General features: G+C 36.1%; 1 protein-coding gene across 1 annotated transcript; it reads right to left on the bottom strand.

Moving 5' to 3' along the window:
• Positions 1 to 957: 957 nt before the first annotated feature.
• On the bottom strand, positions 958 to 25643 carry LOC129272005 (hydroxysteroid dehydrogenase-like protein 2). Its single transcript, XM_054909248.2, has 4 exons — positions 25559 to 25643; positions 20291 to 20454; positions 10622 to 10765; positions 958 to 962 (listed from the first exon to the last, which is right to left on the bottom strand). Exons 1-4 carry the CDS (start codon positions 25570 to 25572, stop codon positions 958 to 960), a joined length of 327 nt encoding a protein of 108 aa, XP_054765223.2. The 5' UTR covers positions 25573 to 25643.
• Positions 25644 to 25930: the final 287 nt, after the last annotated feature.

Raw genomic sequence — 25930 nt, 5'->3', positions numbered from 1 at the left:
GGAGACGGACGCACTGGGTTAGTTCTCTTGCTTTCCCGGCCACCGCCCTAAAATTTAAACCGAGATTTCATGTATTGTTAATGGATTTGTCAACCTGATTAACTGTTTTTTTCATCGCTGATGATCTCCAGGTATATTGTACGCTTAAAATATATATTTTGCAAGTTTTACTGAGAACTTAGCCTGATTTAAACAACCATCATACCAAACTGTGTCTAACCAACATGGCGAATCACACAACGCAACAGACAACAAAGCAAACCAGCCAGCAGTCACGCACTGCTATGTCGGGCAGTCAACCCAACGCTGTCACAAGTACATCGAAAGAGCAGAGCCATCCCTCGCTACTGGATGTTCAAAAAAGCATCACTAATTTCTCCCAATTGCTTTACTAAAAAAAGGATGCTCTCTCAGAAGTTTTAAGATGATTTCTAGCAAGATTAACGATTTGGAGCAGTCTGTTGCAATGAACGCGAATGAAATAGCCAAGATTGACAAGGAGAAACTCCCAGAGATCGAGAAAAAGACGAAAGATGCAACTTTCAAGCTCGAGGAAAAGCTGATGCTTTTGAAAATATATGGCCGTAGATCAAATCTCCTCTTCTATGGAGTCCAAGAGCAAAAAAACGAGCTAATTACTACCACCTTACGGAATACATTCATCTCATTCGGTATTGATGCTGCACTGATCGCCATTGCAAATACTCATCGCCTTCCTCAATGTGGAAATGCTTCAGATCAATCTAGTGGTCCCTCTCCACCTTGAGTAATCATCCCCAAATTTGTGTATATGCACGACCGTGACAGGGTACTCGCCGCCTTCGAAGACCGCCATCGCCAGCAAAATCAACGTCAAAACACCGTTGGTATCCCCACCCCGTCCCGTTCCAATATCACTGTCCGCACCGACCTTCCCCCATCCCTGAAAGCACAAAGAGGTCGCCCCCAAGATTGCACTCAATCTAAGAAAAGGAGAGGAAAGTATCGAGGAAAATATCCAAAGATGGCACCAAAGTTCAGCTGCAATGGAAGGAAAAGGGTACGTCCTAATGAAACCTCTATTGCGATCAGTTTTTTTTCTTCTGTCTTCTATAAGCTGACAAAATCTTTTCGGTAAGCGCTTTCAATTTATTTTCTGAGTCAACTGTGATAGGCTGAATCTTCTTATCAACATTTGCTGCTTCCATTAATTTAATATCAACCATCATCAAGTTTCCTACCGTGTACAGGGACATGGAATTCAGTATAAAAGCACTGACTTGACCATGCGTGTACATGTGTACACAAACAGGCCAAATGGTTATGGGAGGATATTGCTGACAAAATCAATCAAAATCAATTTGGTAATAGAAGAAATTTTGTCTACATGACATTATCTTATCAAATTACTACATGCTTTATACAGTAACACTGAAAAGCCTTTCTTTGTATCTACAATAATTTTGCCTGGTTTCTCAAAAGCTTTTGACAGAATTAATAATAATTTGCTTGTTAATAGATTACAAAACCTTCGTGTTCGACAATGTGTAATCTCTGTGGTAATTGATTTCCTTGATAGTCGTCCGCAGGTTGTGAAGTATAAAGGCCAATTATCTGATCTTAAACATAATGGTGTAGGTGTGCCACAAGGAACTAAACTTGGCCCGATTCTGTTTCTTGTTATGATAAACGATGCCTGTAGAGATTCTAGTACATGTATGTCATATTTCAAATATGTAGACGATCTGATGCTGGTAGTAGATTAAGATCATAAACACCACAGTTGCAAGTTCAGTTACAATGTCTTCATTCATGGACCTTGGCAAATACATGTAGTATGAAATTGAACCCACTGAAATGCTGTTCAATGTCATTTTCTTTCTCTAAGCAACCTTTACAACCACAGGTTTTTTATATTGATGGCATCCCATAACCTTCTAATAATGTAGTCAAGATACTTGGTGTCATGGTCCAGGCAGACCTAAAATGGAATGCTCATTTAAAAGAAATTATCAAAAAATGTAACAAAAAACTTTTCATGTTACGTCAAAGACCTACAACCTACCTGTTTATTTTATACCAACCATGACCCTAATTGTCTAGTAGATACAGTAAATAATGAACTTTTACTTGTTCAGTCATGGATTCACGCTGATAAGTTATCCTTTAATCTTGAAAAAACAAATTTCATGATCTTCAGCAATTCGTTAACAACACTTCCAAAACATCTCACCTGTAACAATAGTATAATTACTCAAGTCCACAGTACTCAATTTTTAGGAATTTATATTGATAGTGACCTTTCTTGGAAATCCCACATCAATTACTTAAGCAAGGTCCTCTCTAGAAACACTTGAATTTTAAATAAACAATTTTAAATAAACTTAAATATATGTTCCCAAACAAAACTTTACTCTCTGCATACTCAACATTAATAACCCCTTACCTTAATTATGGCATTCTTGCCGGAGGGAATTGTTCTATAACTTTGCTAGACATTTTTTTCCAAATACAAAAGCGTGCAATAAGAACTTTAACCACGCTGGGTACTTGTGTCACACCAATCACTTTTTTCATGAAAACAAAATACTGAGGGTAGTTGACTTGTTTTTTTATAACATTGGTATCAGGGTTGGCACGTTTTAAACGGTGTGTTTTAAAACATGTTTTAAAACGCGTTTTAAAACACCCGTTTTTTTTTACAAAAAAACGTGTTTTAAAACACCGCATAGGCTTGTGTGTTGTAAATTTGCATGGATGTGATTTTAGATTAATTTTTTAAATACTTTTATTTCTGAAGTGGTGTACTATTTTTCTTCTAAGTTATAACTAATAAAAACTCTTTCTCAACACAATTTTTTATCTCCTCTTTCTCTTTCCCCCTTTATTCTCCCTTTCTCCATCGCTTTATCATGTTTCTTTCCTCCCTGTTCAATTGTGCACATCACTCCATATTAATTAGAGTCTATATCTGAGTGTTGTGCTCACTTTTTGGACAGGGACAGAAACACTGTTTAAAATAAGCTCAAATACATGTATACTACATGTAATAGTAGTACTTGAATGAAATGGAAGTGTTGCACAAGCCTATATGGTCATTTTCGCAATATATGGTGTAACTCTGAAATTTCAATGTTTTTATCTGTAGCATTCTCATAAAGCCACATAATTTGAAGATGCTTTGGCATATGAGTAACCTCAATGAGTGCTACCTCGGGTAGCATAGACATCTTCACTCATTACTTCGTTCAATTTTGGCAGGCACATAAGTACCCAAAGTTGCACTTTTTTTGTGTACATAAAATACATAGACTTTTTTGTAATGCCCTGTATTATTTCTGGAATGTTGAGGATTACTTTTGTTATGCAGAATGTGAAGTCAGATGTTCAATGAAAAATACCAGATAGGTTATTACTGTGACTGCTTCTTTATTTTTGAGAACAGGGTGGTCTAATTTGTTGTTTCGGAGGCTTCATTTTCCGTTAACATTAGCTAACAAACTTTGTATTCCGAGCAGTGGTTTAAAAAAAATTAAATTCTGCTCCCTAGGACCTTTATGCAACATTTGAAGTATAAACTTCCAAATAATAACAAAATATCTTTGATCACACTTCTTTTTACAATTTTTACAAAGCCTAACTGATGAAGGTAAATTTTCCGTTAACTGTTTTGAAGCCTCCGAAACAAACTTTACAGACCGCTCATATAAATATGAACGAAGGAACTTGACCAATCAATACATCACATTGTAGTATCTGGACACTTAGTTCACCTGTCAATAAATAGCAGAGATATTCCTTGCTGTTTGAAAATAAGAGATGATACAAACTTTCCGTTAACAGTTGAAGCCTCCGAAACACTTGAAGCCTCCGAAACAGTCAAATCACTTGTTTTGATTTTTTTGTTACTTCAATCAAAAATTTTCAGGTTAAATCTGTATTGTAATCATATGTTATGATGTATAGACTGGCCTCAGGTAGAAATGGTATGTATATCAATTCAATTTTTTTCAGAACTCGCTGATAACATAAAAATTATGTTTCGGAGGCTTCAAACATCAGTTAACACATGTTTTTTTGTTATTCTGAATTCATAGATAAGAGAGTGTTCACATTTTAAATTTATTTTGGTTGGTTTTGATCTACTAAAGAACAGAAACATATTTCATTTTATGAATTAATAATATTTTTTAAGTTATACCTGAGCTAAGTATTTGAGATGGTATTTTCCACTCATAAAACATGCATTTCCCTATTTCTAACTCAGAATATATAAAAATTACACATTAACTAAAAGAAAGAAAGTTCACACATATAAACCATGTAACGTTAATATTGTAATATACAGTGGCTCAAAATTAAGCTCTGCATTTTCCCAAATTAACAGGCATCCTAAATTTATGTTAACACTTGTTTCGGAGGCTTCAAAGAAGAGTTAACACCGCCGGTATTTTGTGTTATTCCAATGTCCTGGATAAGAAAAATTTGGCATTTTTTCAACAGCACTTTTGGTTTTGATCTCTAAAATTACAGGAATGAGCATGTCTTCTTCAGATTTTCATATTTTTAATGATATACAAAAGAACTTGTATTTGTGATTCAATTTTACAGTTGTAAACATGTGTTACCCTCTATCAAATTCAGGTTACTTTATTGTGTAGATACGTGCATACTTACACACATGCGCACAAATATACAATGTAATATTTAGAAACAATTTAGGGAACACTTTAATATACAAATATTTAAAATTAATCTTTGCATTTTCTCAAATATCAAGGCATCTGAGACATGTACATGTAAATTCTCGTATGATTCAGAGGCTTCATTCTCTTTGCCATATACCATAATAAGTTTTAGGCTTAAAGGAAACTTTCTTAAATTACTTTCTGTGACAGATGTATTGCAATCTGTTTGCCTTGAAGGATTTTCATTTCAGTTGAATTTATACAAAAGCTGCTCACAATTTTGTCTCATACTTAGATTTCAATTGCCAGGTTGTCTCTACAAAAATATTAAGTTTTGAAAGGTATATTTAGATGCAATTTAGAATGTGATTTGATATGATTTGTTTATAAATACTTCATTAATAAAAAAGGTGGGAAGAAAACCAAGTGCCAAAGATGACAAAAGATCAAGATGAAAGCAAAGCATGATTTAAAACTTAGATATTGAGAAAATAACTAACTAAATCCTTGAGAAGACTGTGTTGACAATAATGTCCTATGATTAACAATTTTTTTTCAACTATAATTTGATTAATTTTATGAGCTTGAGCTCTAGGTAGGTATAGGTGGATAGTTAGTACTTTTTTGCCATAAATAGAATTACCCTAACACCATTCACTACAAGTGATTCCAATACCAACAATTGTTTTGAATTATAATCATGTACATATAACTTACATGTATTGTATGTACTTTTTTAAACAGCTTGTTGTTGTATAATGCAAAGTAAAGTGCTATTAAGTAAATCAGAAAGTGCAGTATCAATAATTGCACGTACATGATTGCTCATGGCTACATGTATGTTCATAAACACTAAAGGCATATAACAAATTAATTGCCAACCAACTTTCTGCATTGAACTTAACAGATAATTTTGGATTTTTTTTAATAATTGGATTTAACATAACAATAAACAAGTGTTGAAATTTAAATAATCTGTTAGCTAAATGATGGAAAATGCAATATGTTAACATGTTTGAAGTATCCGAAACACTCTGTGAACCCTAGCAAAGCCACTGAAACACAAGTTTCGGCATTTCATCACTTTGTTTATGCATCATAAATATTCTTTTCTGTAGTTAGATGTATTTCTATTACTATATTCCCTTTAAAGCTGAATGTTTACCTATCTTAGCAACAAGGCATTGGTCTTTGTGTAATAGTTAACATTCGTGAATTACATTTTCCCATTCACAAGACATTAGTTTGTTTGATTTTGTTTGCATTCAGTCTTATAACTGATATGCCATATGAAAAAGGTAGAGTTGTAAAAGTAATCAACTTTAATAAGGGACTTTTATAGTGCTAACATGACTGAAGTCTCTGAAACACATACTTTTGTTAACTGAAGCCTCCGAAACACACTTGTGAGAAATTTCCAACTTTCTTACTTGGTATCTGATTTCCATGGGATTTGTGTTAGTAATAAACATTCATGGAGAAGTTAATGTACAATAATTTTTGCTTTCCTCTTCCTCTTGGAAGACATGTAATTTTAAACACTTTGTTGTCAAAAATCCAAATTTGTGATGAATTTCAAGAACTCATAGAAATTTTTACAAAACTAATAAAGTTTGATTCCAAAACTTTTAAAAACCTCAAAGAACATTTAATTTGTGAATAAAAAATGGCAAATGAAAATATTTTCCTTGAAAAAATTTGTCATTTTGGTAATAAAATCAAAAGACTGATTTTATTCATTTTTTTTTCATTTTTCACAGTTGCACATAATTTTTTCAGGTTTCTCAAGTAGATTAAGCTCTAGAACAGACAGAAATGAAGAATTAAGATATTTATTGACCTGTTTTTAGTAGAAATGTTTATGACAGTCCATTTTGAAATTTTGATCTTGAATTTTGAAAGTTACACCCTTGACCGTGAAAAGGACCATATACATGTACAAACAAATACAATGTAGACTGTAAAACTGACATTGTACTCTTGAAGTACACACGAATGCAGGTGAAACTTTGCGCTTTGTATAGATGAAGAAAAGTAATTTAAACAGAATAAGATAGTCAGCTAGCAAACCTTAACCCTAACAATCCAAGGGGACCTTAACCCTATCTTAACTGGGCTATTTCAGACCGGAATATACTGGAGGGGGATTAATATGACCCCCCCCCCCAGATCATAGCCGCTGATTGCATGATCACTGCAAAAATTTGCAAGCGCGTAGAGCCGGATGTAAACTTCAAGACTGCATAGTAAAATTTTCCCAAAAATTGATTGTTTATATTTTTTTATTTATACAAATAAGCGTATCAAATTTGCCCTAAATTAGTTTTTTTGTGGATGTTTTTGCCTTTAACTCAATTTATGTAGCTAGTAGAATGCTAATTTCTGGTGGCAGTATCAATTTTATTTTTTTTGAAACTCTTATGTATTTCTTTGTTTTTTCAAACTTTTGTTTTTATTGTTTTTTCAAATGAACTTAGTCGGGGACCCTTTTGCAATCATAAATAGCTTAAAATAAATCCATTTATTAAACCAAAAGTAAAAATAATCATACATTTATGATTTTTAGTTGAAAAACATAATTTGCATATAGACTTTGAACACGGAATCACATTTTTGAGCAATTACGGGTCTGACATGCTGCACATGCACTTACAAAATGTTGCGTGATTTCAAAACCGTGTACCCGGGCGTCGCAAATTTGGTCTCAAAAGATGCACAAGACTTGAAAAAAAAAATTCAGTGAGCGGCGCGGACAAAGTATTTGTCGCGACGGCGTAGTGACAAATTTGTCGAGGGGGTCAAATTGACCCCCCCCAGTTTAAAGGGTTAATGACTCCCTAAAAAATGTCAATGATAAATCCATAAGTACGACAGGGCCACACTATAATCATTCCAGACTATTTTGAGGATGCATGCATGAGAATGCATTATTACACAACAAGTGCATGTCAGACCTATAATTGCTAAAAAACGTGAAAAGCCAATTGTGAATTCTTGCCAAAATTTGTATCTGTTTCATTATTTGTACATTTTGTTAATGATTTAAAATTGTTGCCAATAATTTTAGTTAAAAAAAACAATTAAAATAGTATTAAAAAATGTAAATGTACATAAGAAACAATGAAAAAAAACAGTATAGCAAATAAAAAAACATCTTAAAGGAGAAATATATTGAAAATCGTAAAAATGGAGAATCATATATCAAATCAAAGGAGAAAATAAGGAGAACACGATGGTGTACATCATTTATCATGGAGACCGATGGAACTCAGTTAATTGATAGTTTAAAGTTCTCTCTCTGAATGCTTCAAACACGCAGAATTACGTCCGCGAAATTGGGGATTTTTTATGACGTCACTTTCTGTACGAGAGGCGTGATTGGCCCTCCCACGTGAAGCTCCACTTGCATGCAAAACCTGTTGCGAGGGTACGTTTTCTCCACATTGTCACTGAATACTTCGATCACGAAATGAAAGAAAACCCATAATTTTATCTAGATTTGGATTTTCAAATTGATGATTTTGAAGATGAAGAGAATGATGATGAAGTGAACAACAAAGTGACGTAGTTGGGGGTAAATTGGGGGAATCGATGATGAGGAGTCGGACAATTCAACTTGCAACACGATCACGTATGCCGATTCGCTACCAACTCATGCAGCTGCTAAGTGCTAGCTACACCGCGCGTGCCAAATTGAATTCACGAAAATGACTTACCACACTGTCCAGACAGAGTCTCTTACTTCTGTGACTATGAAGAAGGAAAATAATGATAACACTGTACTTACAAAGAAGTGAATGTAATCCGAACCTGAAGGCAAATCAACTCAACGAATAGCAGCAGACGATATGCACCGATGATAAACTTCATGTGGCTGGGATAGATTGTCACTCGTTCTGTTAGATGTAATTTTTATCTCATTAATTTGACAAAATTACGAAACTCGGGGAATTATTTATCTATCTAAAAATATAGTAACATCTCGTATAATTTTTAAATTACGATAAAACGTTTTTTGAAGGAAAACGTTGAGGTAAATTAAAATTAGATGTAAAAGATCCCCAACATGCGTAGCTTGATTGAGAGCTGTGCAACACGTGCATAGATCTACTCTCTCAGCCACTGGCGAGCCGCAATACGGCATGTTTGTGATTTTGATTACGATCACATATAAGAGCTTTTAAAAGGTTTTATCGTAATTTAAAAAATAATACGAGATGTTACTATATTTTTATATAGATAAATAATTCCCCGAGTTTCGTAATTTTGTCAAATTAATGAGATAAAAATTACATCTAACAGAACGAGTGACAATCTATCCCAGCCACATGAAGTTTATCGTCGGTGCATATCGTCTGCTGCTATTCGTTGAGTTGCCTTCAGGTTCGGATTACATTCACTTGTTTGTAAGTACAGTTTTATCATTATTTTCCTTCTTCATAGTCACAGAGGTAAGAGACTCTGTCTGGACAGTGTGGTAATTCATTTTCATGAATTCAATTTGGCCCGCGCGGTGTAGCTAGCACTTAGCAGCTGCATGAGTTAGGTAGCGAATCGGCATGTGATCGTGTTGAATTGTCCGACTCATCATCATCGGCGTAATTCCCCCAATTTACCTCCAACTACGTCACTTTGTTGTTCATTTCATCATCATTCTCTTCATCTTCAAAATCATCAATTTGAAAATCCAAATCTAGATAAAATTCTGGGTTTTCTTTCATTTCGTGATCGAAGTATTCAGTGACAGTGTGGAGAAAACGTACCCTGGCAACAGGTTTTGCATGCAAGTGGAGCTTCACGTGGGAGAGCCAATCACGCATCTCGTACAGAAAGTGACGTCATCAAATTCAAGTCAATTCAGAGACCGATGCGAGGCATATTTCGGAGAGGCATTTTGAGCGTTTTTTAATCGGCGATTTTCACCTTATGTATTATTTTCGTTATTTTTTAATGACCCACTGATAATCCCCACATCATTACCTTTCCATTGACATATAATAAGACCACATTCATAATCAATATAGTTCTCCTTTAATTCTTATACTGATTTTTTTTCTAATATGCATTTTATCAAAATTCTTCAATTAAAAAATGAGCAGTTCAAGGGCTATATTTTTAGATTTAACTATTAAACATTGGCATAATTGACTCAAATGAATTAAAGCATATTGGAGCCTCATAGATTATGTCATTTTCGTCCATTGTGCAAATTCTTCACCCCCCCCCCTAGATTGACAAGACTCAAAATACCCCGAGACTACATGTATATGTACATGAGGAATAAACTTATAAAATGTCAACTTTAAATTTAGTGTTCTTTTTTTAGGCATTCAATTTCCATGATTTAGTAATTTTGGGGGAAATATGAACTTTTCTGTTAGAAATTCAGTAACAAAAATTGTAGTCATCTCTTACTTACTCCAAAAATGCATTTAAAACATAAATCAGACTGTATAGTTTAATTGATTTACGGAAATTTGCATCATTCGTTGGAAAAAAAAGTTTTAAAACGATTTAAAACGTTTTAAAACAATAAAAAACGTTTTATTTGTTTTTTTTTAATAAAAAACGTTTTTTTTCACAACCCTGATTGGTATATTTATGTATCATTTATCCAAAGACGAATTACCAGAAATCTTTTCACATACCGTATGTTTTAAAAAAAAGTGGAACGCCTCTTGCAGTCTCGCCTGCATTACGCGATTCGATATAGCAACAAATCTTATGAAACAGGCCCCTGACGTCATTGATAGAAAGGTTTAACTTGTTAAAATAACTTCCATGTATCAAAGGGTATGATTTGGAGTTATTATTTATTATACTGAATTTATCAGGCATTGGAACATGAAAATATAAAATACTCCAAATTGCATACATACTCTCACTAAATATAAGGAATTAAAAAATCTCTGTTTTTTTCTGTAGCTGGGCTGGGCCTTTCAGAACACACTCACCTGTTAAACTAATAGCACTTGCATTGTTGACTAGAATATCGATGCCTCCAAATTTCTTGACGGCTTCCTCGACAGCTGAAGCTACCTGCGACTCTTCCCTGATGTCAACTATGCATGGCAGGCATTTCCCACCAGCTTTCTCCACTAAAGGCACCATAGAGGAGAAATAGGCAAAAAACATTTGATTGTATGATAAAAGCAAATTTTCCAAAATAGGATCCGGCGGTTGGTCAGCATTTATATGTATTTTTTTAACATACCCACATACACAAAAAATAAAAATAAAATTATAAGTATTTGAAGAGAGCTATATTATAGTATTGCTAAGGTTTCAACAGCTGTATTTTTTGTATTTTGAAGGCTACAGCTTTTAATCACAATGTTTTGAAATGTTTTAGTTGTGGATGAAAAAAATATATTTAAAAATGGGTAGGCCCAATTACATTGGGTTAATAGTAGGTCGAGTATAACCAATTTATTTTTTTTCTTTCAGATGGTGGCAGTCTCAAACATATGTAACTAGAATAATACAAGCCTATGAATAAGTGTTTGGAACCGCAAAATCTTTAAAAAGCCTGAAAAATGGACATACTAAAGCTTTTCGACATGCACTCATTGGAGTGAAATTGCATGAATGACTAGAACTCTGGAGCGAAACAATGGGCCTATAGACGGGTCAATATATGGTTTGACCCGGAACAAATTGCAACAAATTATTTTTCAACTGTTTCTGGCAGTATTTTACCTCAAGAATAACATACTAAAAATCTACCAAAATCCGCACATGGAAAACTAGTTATTTTCAAGATGGCGTCCAAGATGGCCGCCATTCACTGAAAATGGATATAACTCACTCATCATCCACCCTAGAATCCTATTTGGATTCATATTCCATGGTCCAGTGGGTAAACGAATTTATTGATACAAGTTATAGTGAATATTAGCACTCCAGGGTACCAGGAAAATCCAAGATGGCGCCCATAATGGCTGCCGTAGGCTAAAAAATCCAAAATTCATCTATTACTTACTTAAAAGGCTTTAATTTGGTTTTTATTCAATGATTTTAATGGTGAAGTAGTGCATCAGGACAAGTTACAAGGATGGCCAGTGGCCTGGTGTGTCAAAGAATCCAAAATGGCTTTAAAAAATTGAGTTTAAAATGGCCTTTAATACTTAAAATTGACATAGCTCATATCATATCCACCTGGGAGATATTATTTTGGTGTTCAGACCATGGTTTCAATGGTCAAATAATACATTGGGACAAGTTACAAGGACAGTCAGTGGTCCAATATGTTCAAAAATCCAAGATGGCTTCCAAAAATGGAGTAAAAAAATGTTGTTGCTACTTAAAAAAACAAAAACCAAGGTTGTTCAATATCCAGGATATGATTTTTGTGCCTATTCCATGGTTAAATGGGTCAAATAATACATTGGGATAAGTTACAAGGACGATGGGTGGTCAAGTATGTCCAAAAGTCCACAGTGGCTTTAAAAAAATAGTATAAGTTAGCCGCTGGTATTTACAAATTGGCATAGTTCATGTAATATCCCTCAAGGGAATATGATTTTGATGCCTGCACCATGGTTTTAAAAGTCAGAAAGTCAGTTACAAGGACAGTCAGTTGTCCAGTACGTCGAAAATCCAAGATGACTTCCAAAAGATCGGAGTCTAAAATGACTGCTGTTACTTTAAAAATAGACATAGCTCATTTAAAATCCACCAAGGAGATATGATTTCGGTGTCCACACTATGGTTCATGGTTAAAAGAATACGTTTGGACTGGTTACATTTATATGCAGTTGTCCATTGCCTAAAAATCCAAGAGGGTTTTAAAAAAAGGCATCTAAAACGACTCATATCACTAAATAATGGTCAGAGTTCTACAACATCTATCTGTAAGAAATAATGTTGGTGACTAGATTGTGGTATGAAGGGTCAAATAATACATTCGGACAAGTAACAAGGATGGTTAGTATTCCATTTTGTAAAAAAAATCCATGGCGGATTCTAAAATTTCATCATAATGGGTGCCGTTACCAGCTCATGAAACAATATGATAACTTATCCCCATGCATTTAGGTGTACGCACCAAGATTATTTCTCATAGGTGGATATTGTATAAACTATGTCAATTTTTAAGTAACAGCAGTCACTTTAGAACCCTTTTTTTTTAAGCCAACTTGGATTTTAAGGCAAAATGGATAACTGCATATCATGGTAATCAGTCCCAAAGTGTTTTTTACCCTTGAAGCCCTAGTGTAGACACCAAAATAATATCCCAAGGTGTATTTGTAATGTTCTATATCCACTTTTAAGTAACAACAGTCATTTAAGACCCCTATTTTTAAAGCCATCTTCAATTTTTGGACATATATGACACCTGACTTTCCTTTCAACTTAACCCAATGTATTACTTAACCCTTTAAACTCTAGTGTAGACAGCAAAATCATACCTCCAAGGTATACTTCAAATAAACAATGTATACTTTTAAGTAACAAAAGTCAATTTACACCCCATTTTTGAAGTCATCTTGATTTTTTTTAACATACAGACAACTGACTGGTCTTGTAACTTACCCTAGTGTATTACTTGACCCTTTAAACCATGACTTAGACACCAAACTCATATTCCCCAGACAGATATTGAACAAACTATGTCCGCTTTAAGTAACATCAGTCAATTTAGAATCAATTTTTGGAAGCCAACTTAGATTTTTTGACAAACCAGGCCACTGACTGTCCTTGTAACTTGTCCTAATGTATTAATTAACACTTGAAACCAGTGGTTTAGACACCAAAATCACATTTCCCAGACCAGTTGCGTAACTACGGGGGGGGGGGGGGGGCATGGGTGGCACGTGCCCCCCAATTGGCTGGCCCCCCCAAAAAAAAAAGGGGGAAAAGGAGAAAAAGAGGGAGAAAGGGAAAGAAACGTAGTGGGAAAGAAGAAATTATTGTTTATTATAATATTATATTATAATTATGTTATACATGAAAATTAAAATAATTTGTAACTTTAAGAAGAGCGTGATCGGTTCATCACAGACGGACATTTGATAGATTTTGAAAACTTTGAAGGCTTGTAACAAATTAGGAATAAGATGAACATGGTTCCTTTGTGTTTTATAGTGAAGGGTAGGACAAAGTATGCAGAATGATGAAAAAAGTTTGTTGCCATGGTTACCTACAAACATAGGTAGCCACTAAATATGCCATATCACGGACGGACATGATAGAAATGTGGTTTTCTGAATTTTTGAACATTTTTATTGTTTCTATCTAAATAGCTTAACTTTGACCAATAATTGTTAATGCATCTTACACTCAGGTATGTTAGCTTCTATGTTCAGCATATTGAATTCTTAACCAATATCAAACTTCTGAGAGAATTGCAAATATTTTCCGTCACGGACGGACATCTCGGACGGACATCACGGACGGACACAATTAAAATACATTGGAAATACCTTGTAAGAAGTTCTTATTACTTCTTTGGGGGAACAAATGCTGTTGTATTGATGATTTGTACATTTTTTTATATGATTAAACAATATTAGTTGCACAATCAAGTTGCTACAACTTCAATCAAGTTGCTACAACTTGATTTAAGTTGTAGCAACATGATTTCTATGCTACACACACAAAATAATCTAGCCATATGATTGCTTTTAAACACAGTTCTTTTCAAAATCAAATATCCTAATGCACATTGTCTTCTTTTCAATTTAGAGAATACTATAGTTGGTACCAAATCAACATCCAGTGGATCAATGATCATGTTGATACTTTTTATGATATATCATGATGATACATGTTCATACATTTTTAGGCATACATTTTCGAAGAGCACAGATTTTTTTATGTCCATTAACTTAATCCAAAAGATTCACAGGTTGCTGATCATTATGCTTGTTTGATGGACCAAGTATGACCACAACACTTGTCTAGGCTCTCTTCAAATTCATCTTTTGTCCATATTAAAGTGGAGACACCCCTTCACATCAACAGCCCTCATGTTTTTAGGCCCTGACTGAATCCAAAATTGAAATCAGATACCAATTAAACTTCTAAACACTGCAGTGCAAGCTTTATATGAATTGTATGCATTTTCACAGATTACCAGATCAGCAATTTGCTCAAAATTAGCTCCAAAATGGACTTTTAAAAAAGGAATTCTTGTACTTTTCACAAGCCTCAAGGACGTGATGTCATGTTCTGTTAGAAGCATTGTGAATCCATAGGTTTGTACATGGAAAAAAATGATGATTTTTTTCTGCTTATCAGAATATGCATTCTACTTTCTTCTTTTCCATCACTTTCTGCAAGCTTCAATTGATGAGATATACAGTTTTTGACTTATTCTTGCTCTATTTCATTTCCTGCTTTTTGGCATACTTGTAGCTTCCAACTCTATCTGCATTCCAATTTTGTTTTAAAAAAATTTCCTGACAACATATAAGCCCCAATAACAGCCAAAGAAAGATTTCACAAAAAATTGTGAAGAGTTGTAGGTTTCCATCCATTTGAGTTCTGAATAATTCTCAGTACCATTTTTCACTGCAAATTGGAACTAAAATTAGATTCATAATCTGCTCAGTATTTGCTCATTGTCTGTCTGTGATGAAATTAATGTCCATCTGTGATTATTTTGATTGATTTATGATATGGATAAAATGTTTGGATTTTAGCTATATTCAAATGAAATGATGTACAGTGTCTAGTGAGATACTTCTACACACTTTTATTTTTGTTTCTATTCTGATAAAGAATAAAAAGCTGAATCCATACATATTATCCATATCATAAACTCAATAAAAATGATCACGGACGAACATTAATTTCATCATGGATGGAAATTTCAAAATGGAATGTTAACATCTACCAGAAAAATTTACTTCCCATATTTTTTTTTAAATTTTTTTTTGATGATAGATTAATGTTCAGAGTACAAGAAAATCCAAACCAAATTGAAGTAACTTTGAAAACAATAAAACTAGAGTGAATTGAATTTGAGTGAATTTACATTGTCCGTCCGTGATGAAATTAATGTCCGTCCGTGATCATTTTTGATTGAGATTATGATATGGATAAAATGTACGGATTTCAGCTATGTTCAAATAAAATGATGTACAGTGTTTAGAGAGATACATCTACACCTTTTAATTTTTTATTTCTATTCTGATAAAAAATAAAAAAACTTTTTATATTTTTTTTCATCACGGACGGAAATTTCAAAATGGAAATGTTCACACCTACCAAAAAAAATTACTTCCCAGTATTTTTTTTCTACTAATTTATGTTTGATTATAGATTAATGGTCAGAGTGCAAGAACATCCAAACCAAATTAGAATAACTTTAAAAACAATAAAACTAGAGAGAATTTAATTTGAGTAAAAATGTCCGTCCGTGATGAGAGGCAATAGCACCCCCACGAATAAAATGGACTATTCCAGTACTTTCGGATTTATCAATCTTCATGAAACTGAGTTCTTTGAAACCTGAGATATCAAAGATTATCTTAAAAGCAATTTTGATAGAAATATCTATAAAAAATTTTTTTACCTCAATGCTAACCCTTAACCGATCATGCTCATAAACAATTTGCTCAGAACCTATGTCTTCATTGTTCCTGACGCTCGCATTGTCTGTTAAACAAGATATATAATCCTGTTGTACTAAAACCTCCCGTTTTCAAGTCAATATACACCTAATATATTTCCTTGCACTTTGATTTATTATTGTTTTACGTAGTGACATATGCTTCTTTTTCATGACTGCTCATTAGATTGCCCCATTTTAAGGTCTTAAATAAAACATTTCCTGTCCGTGCTTACGTTCGCATTAGTGGATTGGTGAGATATGTCTGCTCTTCATGAATTCCTAAAATCAGTCCTTAAAATGTCCCTTTTTCTGATCTGAAAATTAAAAAATTTCAGTTTGTGCTTCGTGCTTGCGTCACTTGGTTAGTGAAATACGCATAGTCTTTGTGAATTCCTACAAACAAGCCTTAGAATGCCCCTCCTCAGGCAGGGATTCCACTAGGTGTCCTCCAAAAATACTGAAACTTATCGCGGGCCGGGATAGTGTCCAAGAAATTTTTTTTTAGGGGGGTCCACCTTTAATTTTGGGATGGACACATGTCACAGGTAAAAAATTGGACAAGCAAAAAAAAAAAAAAAAAAAAAAATTAGGAGGGGGGGGGGTCCGCCCCCACCTCAAATTTAGGGGAGGGGGGAGGACCAAGTGGTTTCTTACCTTGTTGTGATCGATGACTTTGAAGTCAATCAAGTTTGAAAAACTGACGGTAGTTAGTTGTGTGTTTCTCATAGAACGCTAGACCAAAAGCTTCAGTCTGTGTATTTTGGTTGTTCAGCTGAACCGCGTTGGCTCCACTCACCAATACATAGACTGAAGAGTTGTTGGCCCGTACATAAAGACAACGTATCAGCTAACCCAGAGAGCTTCGGCCCGCTTTGCGGGCCGGGGCTAGCTGATACGTAACCCAAGGAGCTCCGGCCCACTTTCCGGGCCGGAGCTCCCTGGGTTCCGTATCAGCATGCAGCAGTAACGTTAGATCTAACATTCGGCGGAAACCCGATTTTCGGATCGTTTTTGGTACATAAAATGTCACATTATAAAAAAATAATTACATCCAAACTTACGAGAAAATATATAAAATTCAGAAACATCGTACCTTAGACCGCAGTTACCGCTAATTCCTTTCAAATGATGATCAAAACTTAGTCATCCTCGATTCCTTCGTTCGTCATCATAAGTTGCCATCTTGGATGACGTCATCATCTGTACAGACGTATTTACCAGTCGCTATTATACCGCAATTCGTGCCGCTACTTTGCGCTTGTCTATGTGCGTGCGTTTGGAACTTGTCGCTCGCATTGATTGACCAGGATATCGATAATTCTAATCAGAAAGCCTTGATAAAAGCATAACTCAATGAACGTAGTAGGCAGTGCGCGCGTTTATAATTTATGTACTGTATAAAAGCAAATATCTCGGGGAAATATCTCTCACTCGGTCGATCGACATGCATCGCAATCGGAAGAAATAGGGGGAAAAAAGGAGGACTTTCCGGTTTTTTTAATACACAGAAAACAGGAAAAGTCGGAAATACGGAAATAAGACAGAGAGCAGGAAGCTGGAATTCCGTATAAATACGGAAAAGTGGCATCCCTGCTCAGGTCTGAATTTCCAAAATTTCAGATCGCGCTTCGCGCTTGCTATATTTGATTAGTGAGATGCGTATGATAATCACGATTACAATGACTACAAAAAGTACTTTATGGGTTTAGATGTAATTCTAACAATTATCATGCATTTGGCACTCGCATTAGATGACTATGGTAAGATATGTGTACTCTTAATGGATTCCTTAAAAAAATAGTCCTTGAAGCGTCCCTGTTTGGGGTCAATATATACAAAAATTTCAGCTCGCGCTACGCGCTCGCACTATTTGTTTAGCGAGAAAGGTACGTATCATGATTACAAAATTTGCTAATAATGTCCTTTTTAGGTCTGAATATCAAAAAATATCAGCTTTCGCTCGCATTACGTGATCAGTGAGATACATATCCATTTAATGGCACTGTCCTTAAACTGTCTCTATTAGGTCAGTTTAAGTCAGTATACCTGGCAACTGAAGCGCGCTCACTAAGTGCCCCCCAATGCCGTGACCCACGGTACACCACTGTCCCAGACCGATATGAAATGAGCTATGTCCGCTTTAGGTATCAGCAGTCTATTTTTAAGATCATTTTTTTGGAAGCCATCTTCGATTTTTTGACATATCAGATCACTGCACTGTCCTTGTAACTTATCCTAATATATTATTTGACCCTTGAAACCAGTGGTTTAGACATCAAAATCACTTCTCCCAGGCCAAAATGGAATGAGCTATGTCCACTTTAAGTATTAGCAGCCATTTCAGAATCTATTTTTGGAATCCATCGCGGATTTTGCACATACCAGACCACTGGCTTTCCTTGTAATTTATCCCAATTTATTATTTGACCTATTTAACCATGGTATAGACACAGAAAACATATTTCTGGATATTGAGCTAACTATGTCGGGTTTCTTTTAAGTAGCAACAGCAATTTTAGACTCCATTTTTGGAAGCCATCTTGGATTGTTTAACATATTGGACCAATGACTGTCCTTGTAACTTGTCCCAATGTCTTATTTGACTATTGAAAACATGGTCTTGACACCAAAATCATTATGTCCCAGGCAGATATGAAATGAAAAATGTCCCTTTTAATTATCAACAGCCATTTTAAACTCCATTTTTGGAAGCCATCTTGGAGTTTAGGACACCATCTTGGATTTTTGGACACACCAGACCACTGGCTGTCCTTGTAACTTGTTCCAATGTACTACTTCACCGTTAAAAGCATTGAATAAAAACCAAATTAAAGCCATTTAGATGAATTGTGGATTTTCAGCCTACGGCAGCCATTTTGGGCGCCATCTTGGATTTGCTAGGTACACTGGAGGGCTTATAATTCACTCTAGCCTGTATCAACAATTTTTACCCCCTAGACCATTGAATATGAACCGAAATAGGATTCAAGAGTGGATAATGAGTCAGTTGTATCCATTTTCAGTGAATGGCGGCCATCTTGGACGCCATCTTAAAAATAACTACTTTCCCGGATGCGGATTTTGGTAGATTTTTAGTATGTTATTCCTGAGGTCAAATATTACAAAAAACCATTGAAAAAACATTTGTTGCAATTTGTTCCGGGTAAGGGTATTTTTGGTCGTATATTGACCCGTCTACTAATAGAAATTGAAAGAGACAATGGACGCTAAATGGCGAGCCATGATTGGCTGTCAAGGCAAATAAGTTAGGCTTAGTACCAGCCGTAAATTGAAGTAAGCAACTAAAATAACGCAAGGGTTCTCATGACCTCCCTCTGGCAAAACAGAATCGGGTCTGTTAGCTGAATATATGCTGCCTCGTGCATGCCCAAGAATGAAACTCTTTGCTTGGCTAAGCACCTTAAACCAAGATAAACAGTATTGTTCCGTACATTCTTGGTGGCTCAGCAAGTGGTTAGCAATGCCCAAACTACTACATCCGTCGCAGTACTAACTTTGTTTCGCTGTAGCACTCTAGTCCTTCCAGTGATTTTACTCAGATTAGTGCATGTCGAAAAGCTTCAGTATGTCTGTTTTTAAGGCTTTTTTATGATAATACAAGTCTGTAAAAAGTTAATTACACATACACATGAACTATTCATAACCGGTTTCCTTTTTTTTATTTTAGACACACTGCCAGCACATGATCTACAGTCTTGTACCTCAATGGAAATGAAATGTAAAGAAATATTAATTTTTGTTGTAGCATAGTAATATAAACAAGCTCTATGTAAAGGGTATAGAGTACTGTAGTTTCAATTGATTAAGCTCTTTAAGTACCAGTTTATTATTAATTATGCACATATTTTTGGAGGACACACTGTATTGTATGCACAGCATCAACAAAGATTTTGGGGGATGAGTTCCTTATGCGACAGCCACCCAAACTGAAAAAAATATAGGCGTACATATTAGGGTTATAGGTTTAACGTTAGGGTTAGGTTAGGGTGGCTATCGCAAAGGGAACTCTTTCCAATTTTTCTGCAAGCCAGACCACACGTACCTTCTTCTGCTGCTGTGTAGATGGTTCCTGGGAGCTTTGGATGAGGTTCAGCAGTCTTAGCAGCGATGACGACATTGGCTCCATCTCTAGCAGCTTTCAGTGCAATGGCCTTCCCAATGCCTCTGCTTGCACCTGTGATGAACAGCGTGCGCCCTGCTAATTTCCTGGATGTAGAAAAAAATAGGCACAGTTAACTTGACTACCGAATTCTGTCATTCCCATGGGTTTTGTACAAAGAACACCCGGTTCAAGAAAGCAATGTTAACTTCAGTCTGTCAGTGACTTTGATAGGAAATGTATCTTAGCAATGGATAGGCAAAAAAAATGTCAGGATTTTCCGGCAGGCATGTAAATAGACTGTGTGAATTCAATGAAAATCAAAGGGGTTGGGTGATGGGCAGTGATTGATTTGATGTGGATTAACCCAGATAAAAATTCCAAAGTATTTTTCCACATTTCCATAACAAACAAAAACAAGTGGAGCACCTCTGGCAGTCTCACCTGCATCCAGCGATTCAATATTGCAGCAGTGCTGACTTTGAAAACTACTATAATACAATTATTCACAAAAAACACCATTTATATGATACAATACTACGTTCATTGACAATAAATGACATTTGATCTTGATCATGCGAACAAAGACTTGTCAGTGAAACTTTATTACCCCTGCTATATCCACATTTTATAAACTTTGAAAATTATGACAGCAATCTAATGACCTCCAAAATGTCCAAAGTTCAATGACCATAAATGACCTTAATGGCTCTAAATCACCAATTTTGAGGCTGTTAACCGGAGGATGGATATGGAGTAAAATTAGGATAAAAAGTAAGAAATTAAGCTTCTTATTCTTGTTAAGCTAGTTTCGATGTAGGATTTTTACAATAAATATGCATTTTTTCCACCTTTGCCACTCAGAGTATCAGAGCGAGTTTCGGGGCTCGAGGTAGAGCGTAGTGTAGCGGGAGTGAAGTGGAGTGGAGCCTGCACGAACATCGCTTGAGGAATCCTTGCCCTTTCTTTAAAACGTCTCAAAATAATCAGTGATTTGAAGCTGGTTCTTGATTCATCACACGTACTATTAAATTCTCTGCCGAATCAAAAATGGCGAAGGCGAATTGTGCATGCGCAGAGGTCTGCAGCAATTTCTACCCACTCACACTAGTACGAGTATGCTATACTAACCTCGTACACCGAACCGTGTTTGGCCCTGGATTTCTAAGAAGTCGGCAAACATCGCTTCATTGCAGAAGTAATATTTGCGGAAACTCCTTCTCGCTACTCACCAGGGCTCTTTCCGGTAAGTAGCAATACACTCATAATTTAAAATTTAATTTGGAAATAAAATTCGTACAAAAAAGAGCAAATTCGCTTACCTCGGCCTGGAAAGTGACTTCGCATGTCTCTTCTACAGAAATACAAGGAAGCCCGTTGGTTGCGCTAATAAATTTCTCAACCTTGATTCAGCTCTTCGGTAATTTTATAACTGTGTCTAAATTCTTTGAATGCGCAATTCTTATGATTACTTGACTAATTATGGGTATCAATAAATAAAATACCTTCAAAAACATATTTCAAGATTATTAATGGCGATGATAACACTTTTTGCAAATAATTTAAAACGATGACTAATAAAAAAAAAATAGAAAAAATATACGTACCTGGAACGAAACCAGCACTGCAGCAGTACCTGTACAAGCTTTAACGAAAAGGGAATAATACGGTAAACCAAAGTCTATACAATGAAAAGATTGGACAGTCTTCACGGACTTCGCATAATGCCTTGCGTCGATTTGCGTGTAAAATAGTTTAGGTGCCTAGTCTTTCCCTTGTCGTGTCTTTGATCATGTTGATATGAATATAAATCGCGCGCTGATCGAAGGGCATCTCCGTGAATCTTCACTGAAGATCAAGAAAAAATACATTTTTTTAAAGGAAACTTCAAGGAGAAGTCACCAAAGGATCTAAATGGACGCGAGCGTAGCGTAACGTTGGGGAAGTACAATAAGAAACAAGATGGCGGCGTAAACATCGGGCAAGTCTCTTCCGTCTTTTCACAATATTTTTTCATTTTTTTGATGAATTCTTGTTTTAAAAATAACGAGAGCGTAGAAATGTCGGAAATGAAGTTTTATCCCATGTACATGATTTAGAGCTAGATCTTTTAGAAGGAAAGTAGAAATCTCGGGGGTGAAAGTTTCAGGTTTTGGCTTCCATTGTGTGGGTCTAGTATGGGATAGAAAGCCTGGCTTCATGAGAGTGACCTTACGTTAGTAAATGATTTTTACTCTCTAGAAGCCGCCTGGCTAGGCCCACGCTCCGGCCCGTTTCGCGTGCCGGAACTCCCTGGGCCGGGTTTAATATAGCCTCTTGTCGAGGCCCTGTCGGCTGCTTTCCGAGCGAACATGGCAAAGCAAGTGAGAGAGCGAAGCAGAGCGCCGCGATACAGGGCCTCTTGACATCTGACCCGAATTTCACCGACTTTCTTTTGTTTTTTATTGTTTTTACCAATTCACCGACCAAAAACTGGTCGATGAAAATCATCCAATGAGAGCGCGAGCTGCTATGACCTCATATTAAATATTCATGAGCTCATCTTAAATGGCGACCCTTGGATTCTTGGCGAGGAGTGACGACGAAATATCAAAGAGCGCTGAATATGACTCTAAAATGCTGAATATTGACCGATTTAAGGATTTGCAAGTCGATGAAATTAACTCTGCACTGAAAGGACGAGATGTCTTTGTAAATCTACCCACAGGATATGGAAAAAATGTAATATTTCATGCGATTCCACCGGTCGAACCGGGGCGTCTATTATCGATCTCCGCTGTGCAGTGCAGTGAGGGAAGCTGGGGTGGAGTAGACCAAAAGCTTCAGTCTCTGTATTTTGGTTGTTCCGCTGAACTACGTTGGCTCCACTCACCATACATAGACTGAAGGGGATGGGGCCCCGTACCTACAGCCAACATATAGTGAACTAGCGTTTTATAGATCGCGATTTAAAACTGTTTTTTAAGCAAAATTGAAAGTTTCATGGTTTCCATTATCAGGGAAATATAAATAACTTAAGTAATTGCATACCTTGGGCCGGAGTTATTGAAAAAAATCCTCTGGATGATTGAGAAATCTGTCATCTAAGACATTTTCACCTGACCTGACGGTTTTTCTAGCAAGTTGCCATCTTGAATGACGTCATTATCGTTATTAACTTAATGTCTCGAATCGATATATCGCGATTATAAAAACTAGTACTAGTACTAGTATAACTTAGGCCCGTTTTGAAAGTCCATTTTTGATGCACGTGTACACGGCGTGTTTTTCGGTCGTGTACACGTGTACACGTTGTAAACACTCTGAGAGCGAGTTGTTTTCATGTCGACACGGACCTGCATCAACATGTCATTAAAAAGGGGGTCTATATAGCCTAAGTCACGGTTTTAAAGCTTACCAGAGAAGTTTGAAGTATCAATCCACAAAAATTGGTGCAAATTAAAAGTTTACTCAGCTTAGCAGCGCATTAAATTAATAAAGAATGCAAAAGAAAATCAGTGCAGGGCCCTGCTAGCGCCGACGCTCGTTGGATGCGCATTTTGTATACTGTACCGTACGTGCATGCACAGATCGCTGCAGAATGAAGTGTAACTGAAGTTATCGATTGATTTTCATTATTTTGTTGCCAATTTGAGGAGCGTTTGTTTGTAGGCTTGTAGCACATGTGTACGAGCGTATAACACGTAAGTTGTAGCAATGATCGCTGTTGCAATTGGTGATTCTCAAATTGGCTATGAGTGTAATTGAGCAACACTTTCGAGACCGGAGGCGGAGCAGACCCATTTCGTGGTACAAAAACTTGAGTCTCCAGAATGTATGTGGATTAAATCGGCGATTTTGGAAGTGAACTCACTCTAGATTAATTGAAATATATTGACATATTAGTAATTAGAATATGTGCAGTGTCTGAGAACTATGATTTAATGTGAGGCTGTGAGCTTGTTCACTGATTTTGTAGTCCCATGCAAGCTTTATGCAGATGCTACCGTGTACACGGTGATGGAATTTAGTACACGTGCACTGACTTGACCGTGCGTGTACACGTGTACACGTGTACCCGAAACGGGCCTAGTATAACTAGTATCGTTTATCTTCGGTTTCGTTCGCATATGGAGCAGATCGTATAATATCGAAAGCAATATCGATATCACATTCGTGATTGTTGACGTTCGTTTGTAAATATTTTATAGTTTGGCTGCCATTTTGACCATTTTTATCGTGTTCAACCCAATTAAACATCGGTAAAGTATATTTTTCATGCCTTTTTCATCTAGGCCTATATCGTTTAAAGTATTCAAACATTGAAATATCAAGTTTTAAAAGTTTGTTGTTTATACATCCTTAGATTGTAAATTCGATGTGTAAAATTACATCAAACTTTGGACTGTGAATTGACAAAAGGGAGGGAATGAGAACACATGCGAGCCCACACGTACACCCTACCGTCGGTAAATGGGGATTACAGTAAAATGTCAGAAATTGTTGAATAAATCCCCAGAAACGACGGTTATTCCTGTCTAGGGGTGGAGTAGACACTAAGACAGGAATAACCATCGTTTTTTTGAGGTTCCAGACTGTGCCTAGATGTCAGGAATCTGCCACTCGTTAGACCTTCATCCATATAATCGTGGTAATTGTATACTTTCCGTTTTCACAATTCATTTGGAGAAATATTTAGACCATAAATCACCCTAGTCCGGTGACAATGGTAAAATACACGGTAAGCTTCTGGGCTCCCGCCCGCGCAGCGGGCGGGAGCTCTCTGGGTTAGGTAATATCATGACTCATGACTCATGTATATTCATTAGGAAGACGTTCCTCATGAATATATAATTCAGTTCAGATGTCAAGAGGCCCTGGCTCGCGCCAGGCCTAATTCGCTTCGCGAATTAGGGAATCCCTCGCTTCGCTCGGGAAGCAGCCGCCAGGGCCTCGACAAGAGGCTAGGTTTAATAGGCCAACCGCACCCGCAGCACAGCCGTGCCGAGGAACCAACCCCGATGGCATGCGTCACTCAGTCGCTGATGATCGATAGCGGCTGGCCTCGATTTGGCACGATTGGCTGAACATAATTTACTGTTCAGACTCAAATCAAATGCCGTTCTTTACCACCATCTTGTCGATATCCAACGTACCACTAACATGCGTCGTATATTTCAGACATATCTCATTCAACAATTTCCACAAATCTATATTCTAAAAGTAACTTACCCGGTGTTAATCATTTTCGATTTTTGATTGGTCTCTCCAGTTTCCAGCTTGCTGCAAGCTCCATAAGGCCATGCATGCAATCTTGTCGATTGCGCGTACGGTATCTTCAATGGCATTTTGGGGAGAGAAAAGGAAAATGTTAAGAAAAAAAAAGTGAATTACACAATTCAAGCTATAGGGGATTTAAAAAAAATCTTCATAAAATATTTTTTTTTAAATCTTCAAAAGAAGAGGGCTCATTGAATAATTCTGTTCTTAAAAAGCTAAGGTGGGATATTCATTTTCACCAACATTCACCAACATAACATGACATAGTTTCATATATTTCGAACGAAATTTGGTGCGGCAATTTACGAATGGTTCGAATGGCTT

The sequence above is a fragment of the Lytechinus pictus genome, chromosome 11 (assembly GCF_037042905.1).
Source record: "Lytechinus pictus isolate F3 Inbred chromosome 11, Lp3.0, whole genome shotgun sequence".
NCBI lineage: Eukaryota > Metazoa > Echinodermata > Echinoidea > Temnopleuroida > Toxopneustidae > Lytechinus > Lytechinus pictus.
This window is presented reverse-complemented; position numbering and strand designations above follow the sequence as displayed.

Excerpts from the sequence above, each read along its gene's own strand:
- LOC129272005 (XM_054909248.2), bottom strand. Across the intron at positions 10,766-20,290 it reads CTACACAGCAGCAGAAGAAG|TGGAGAAAGCTGGTGGGAAA; the intron begins GTACGTGTGGTC and ends TGGTGCCTTTAG.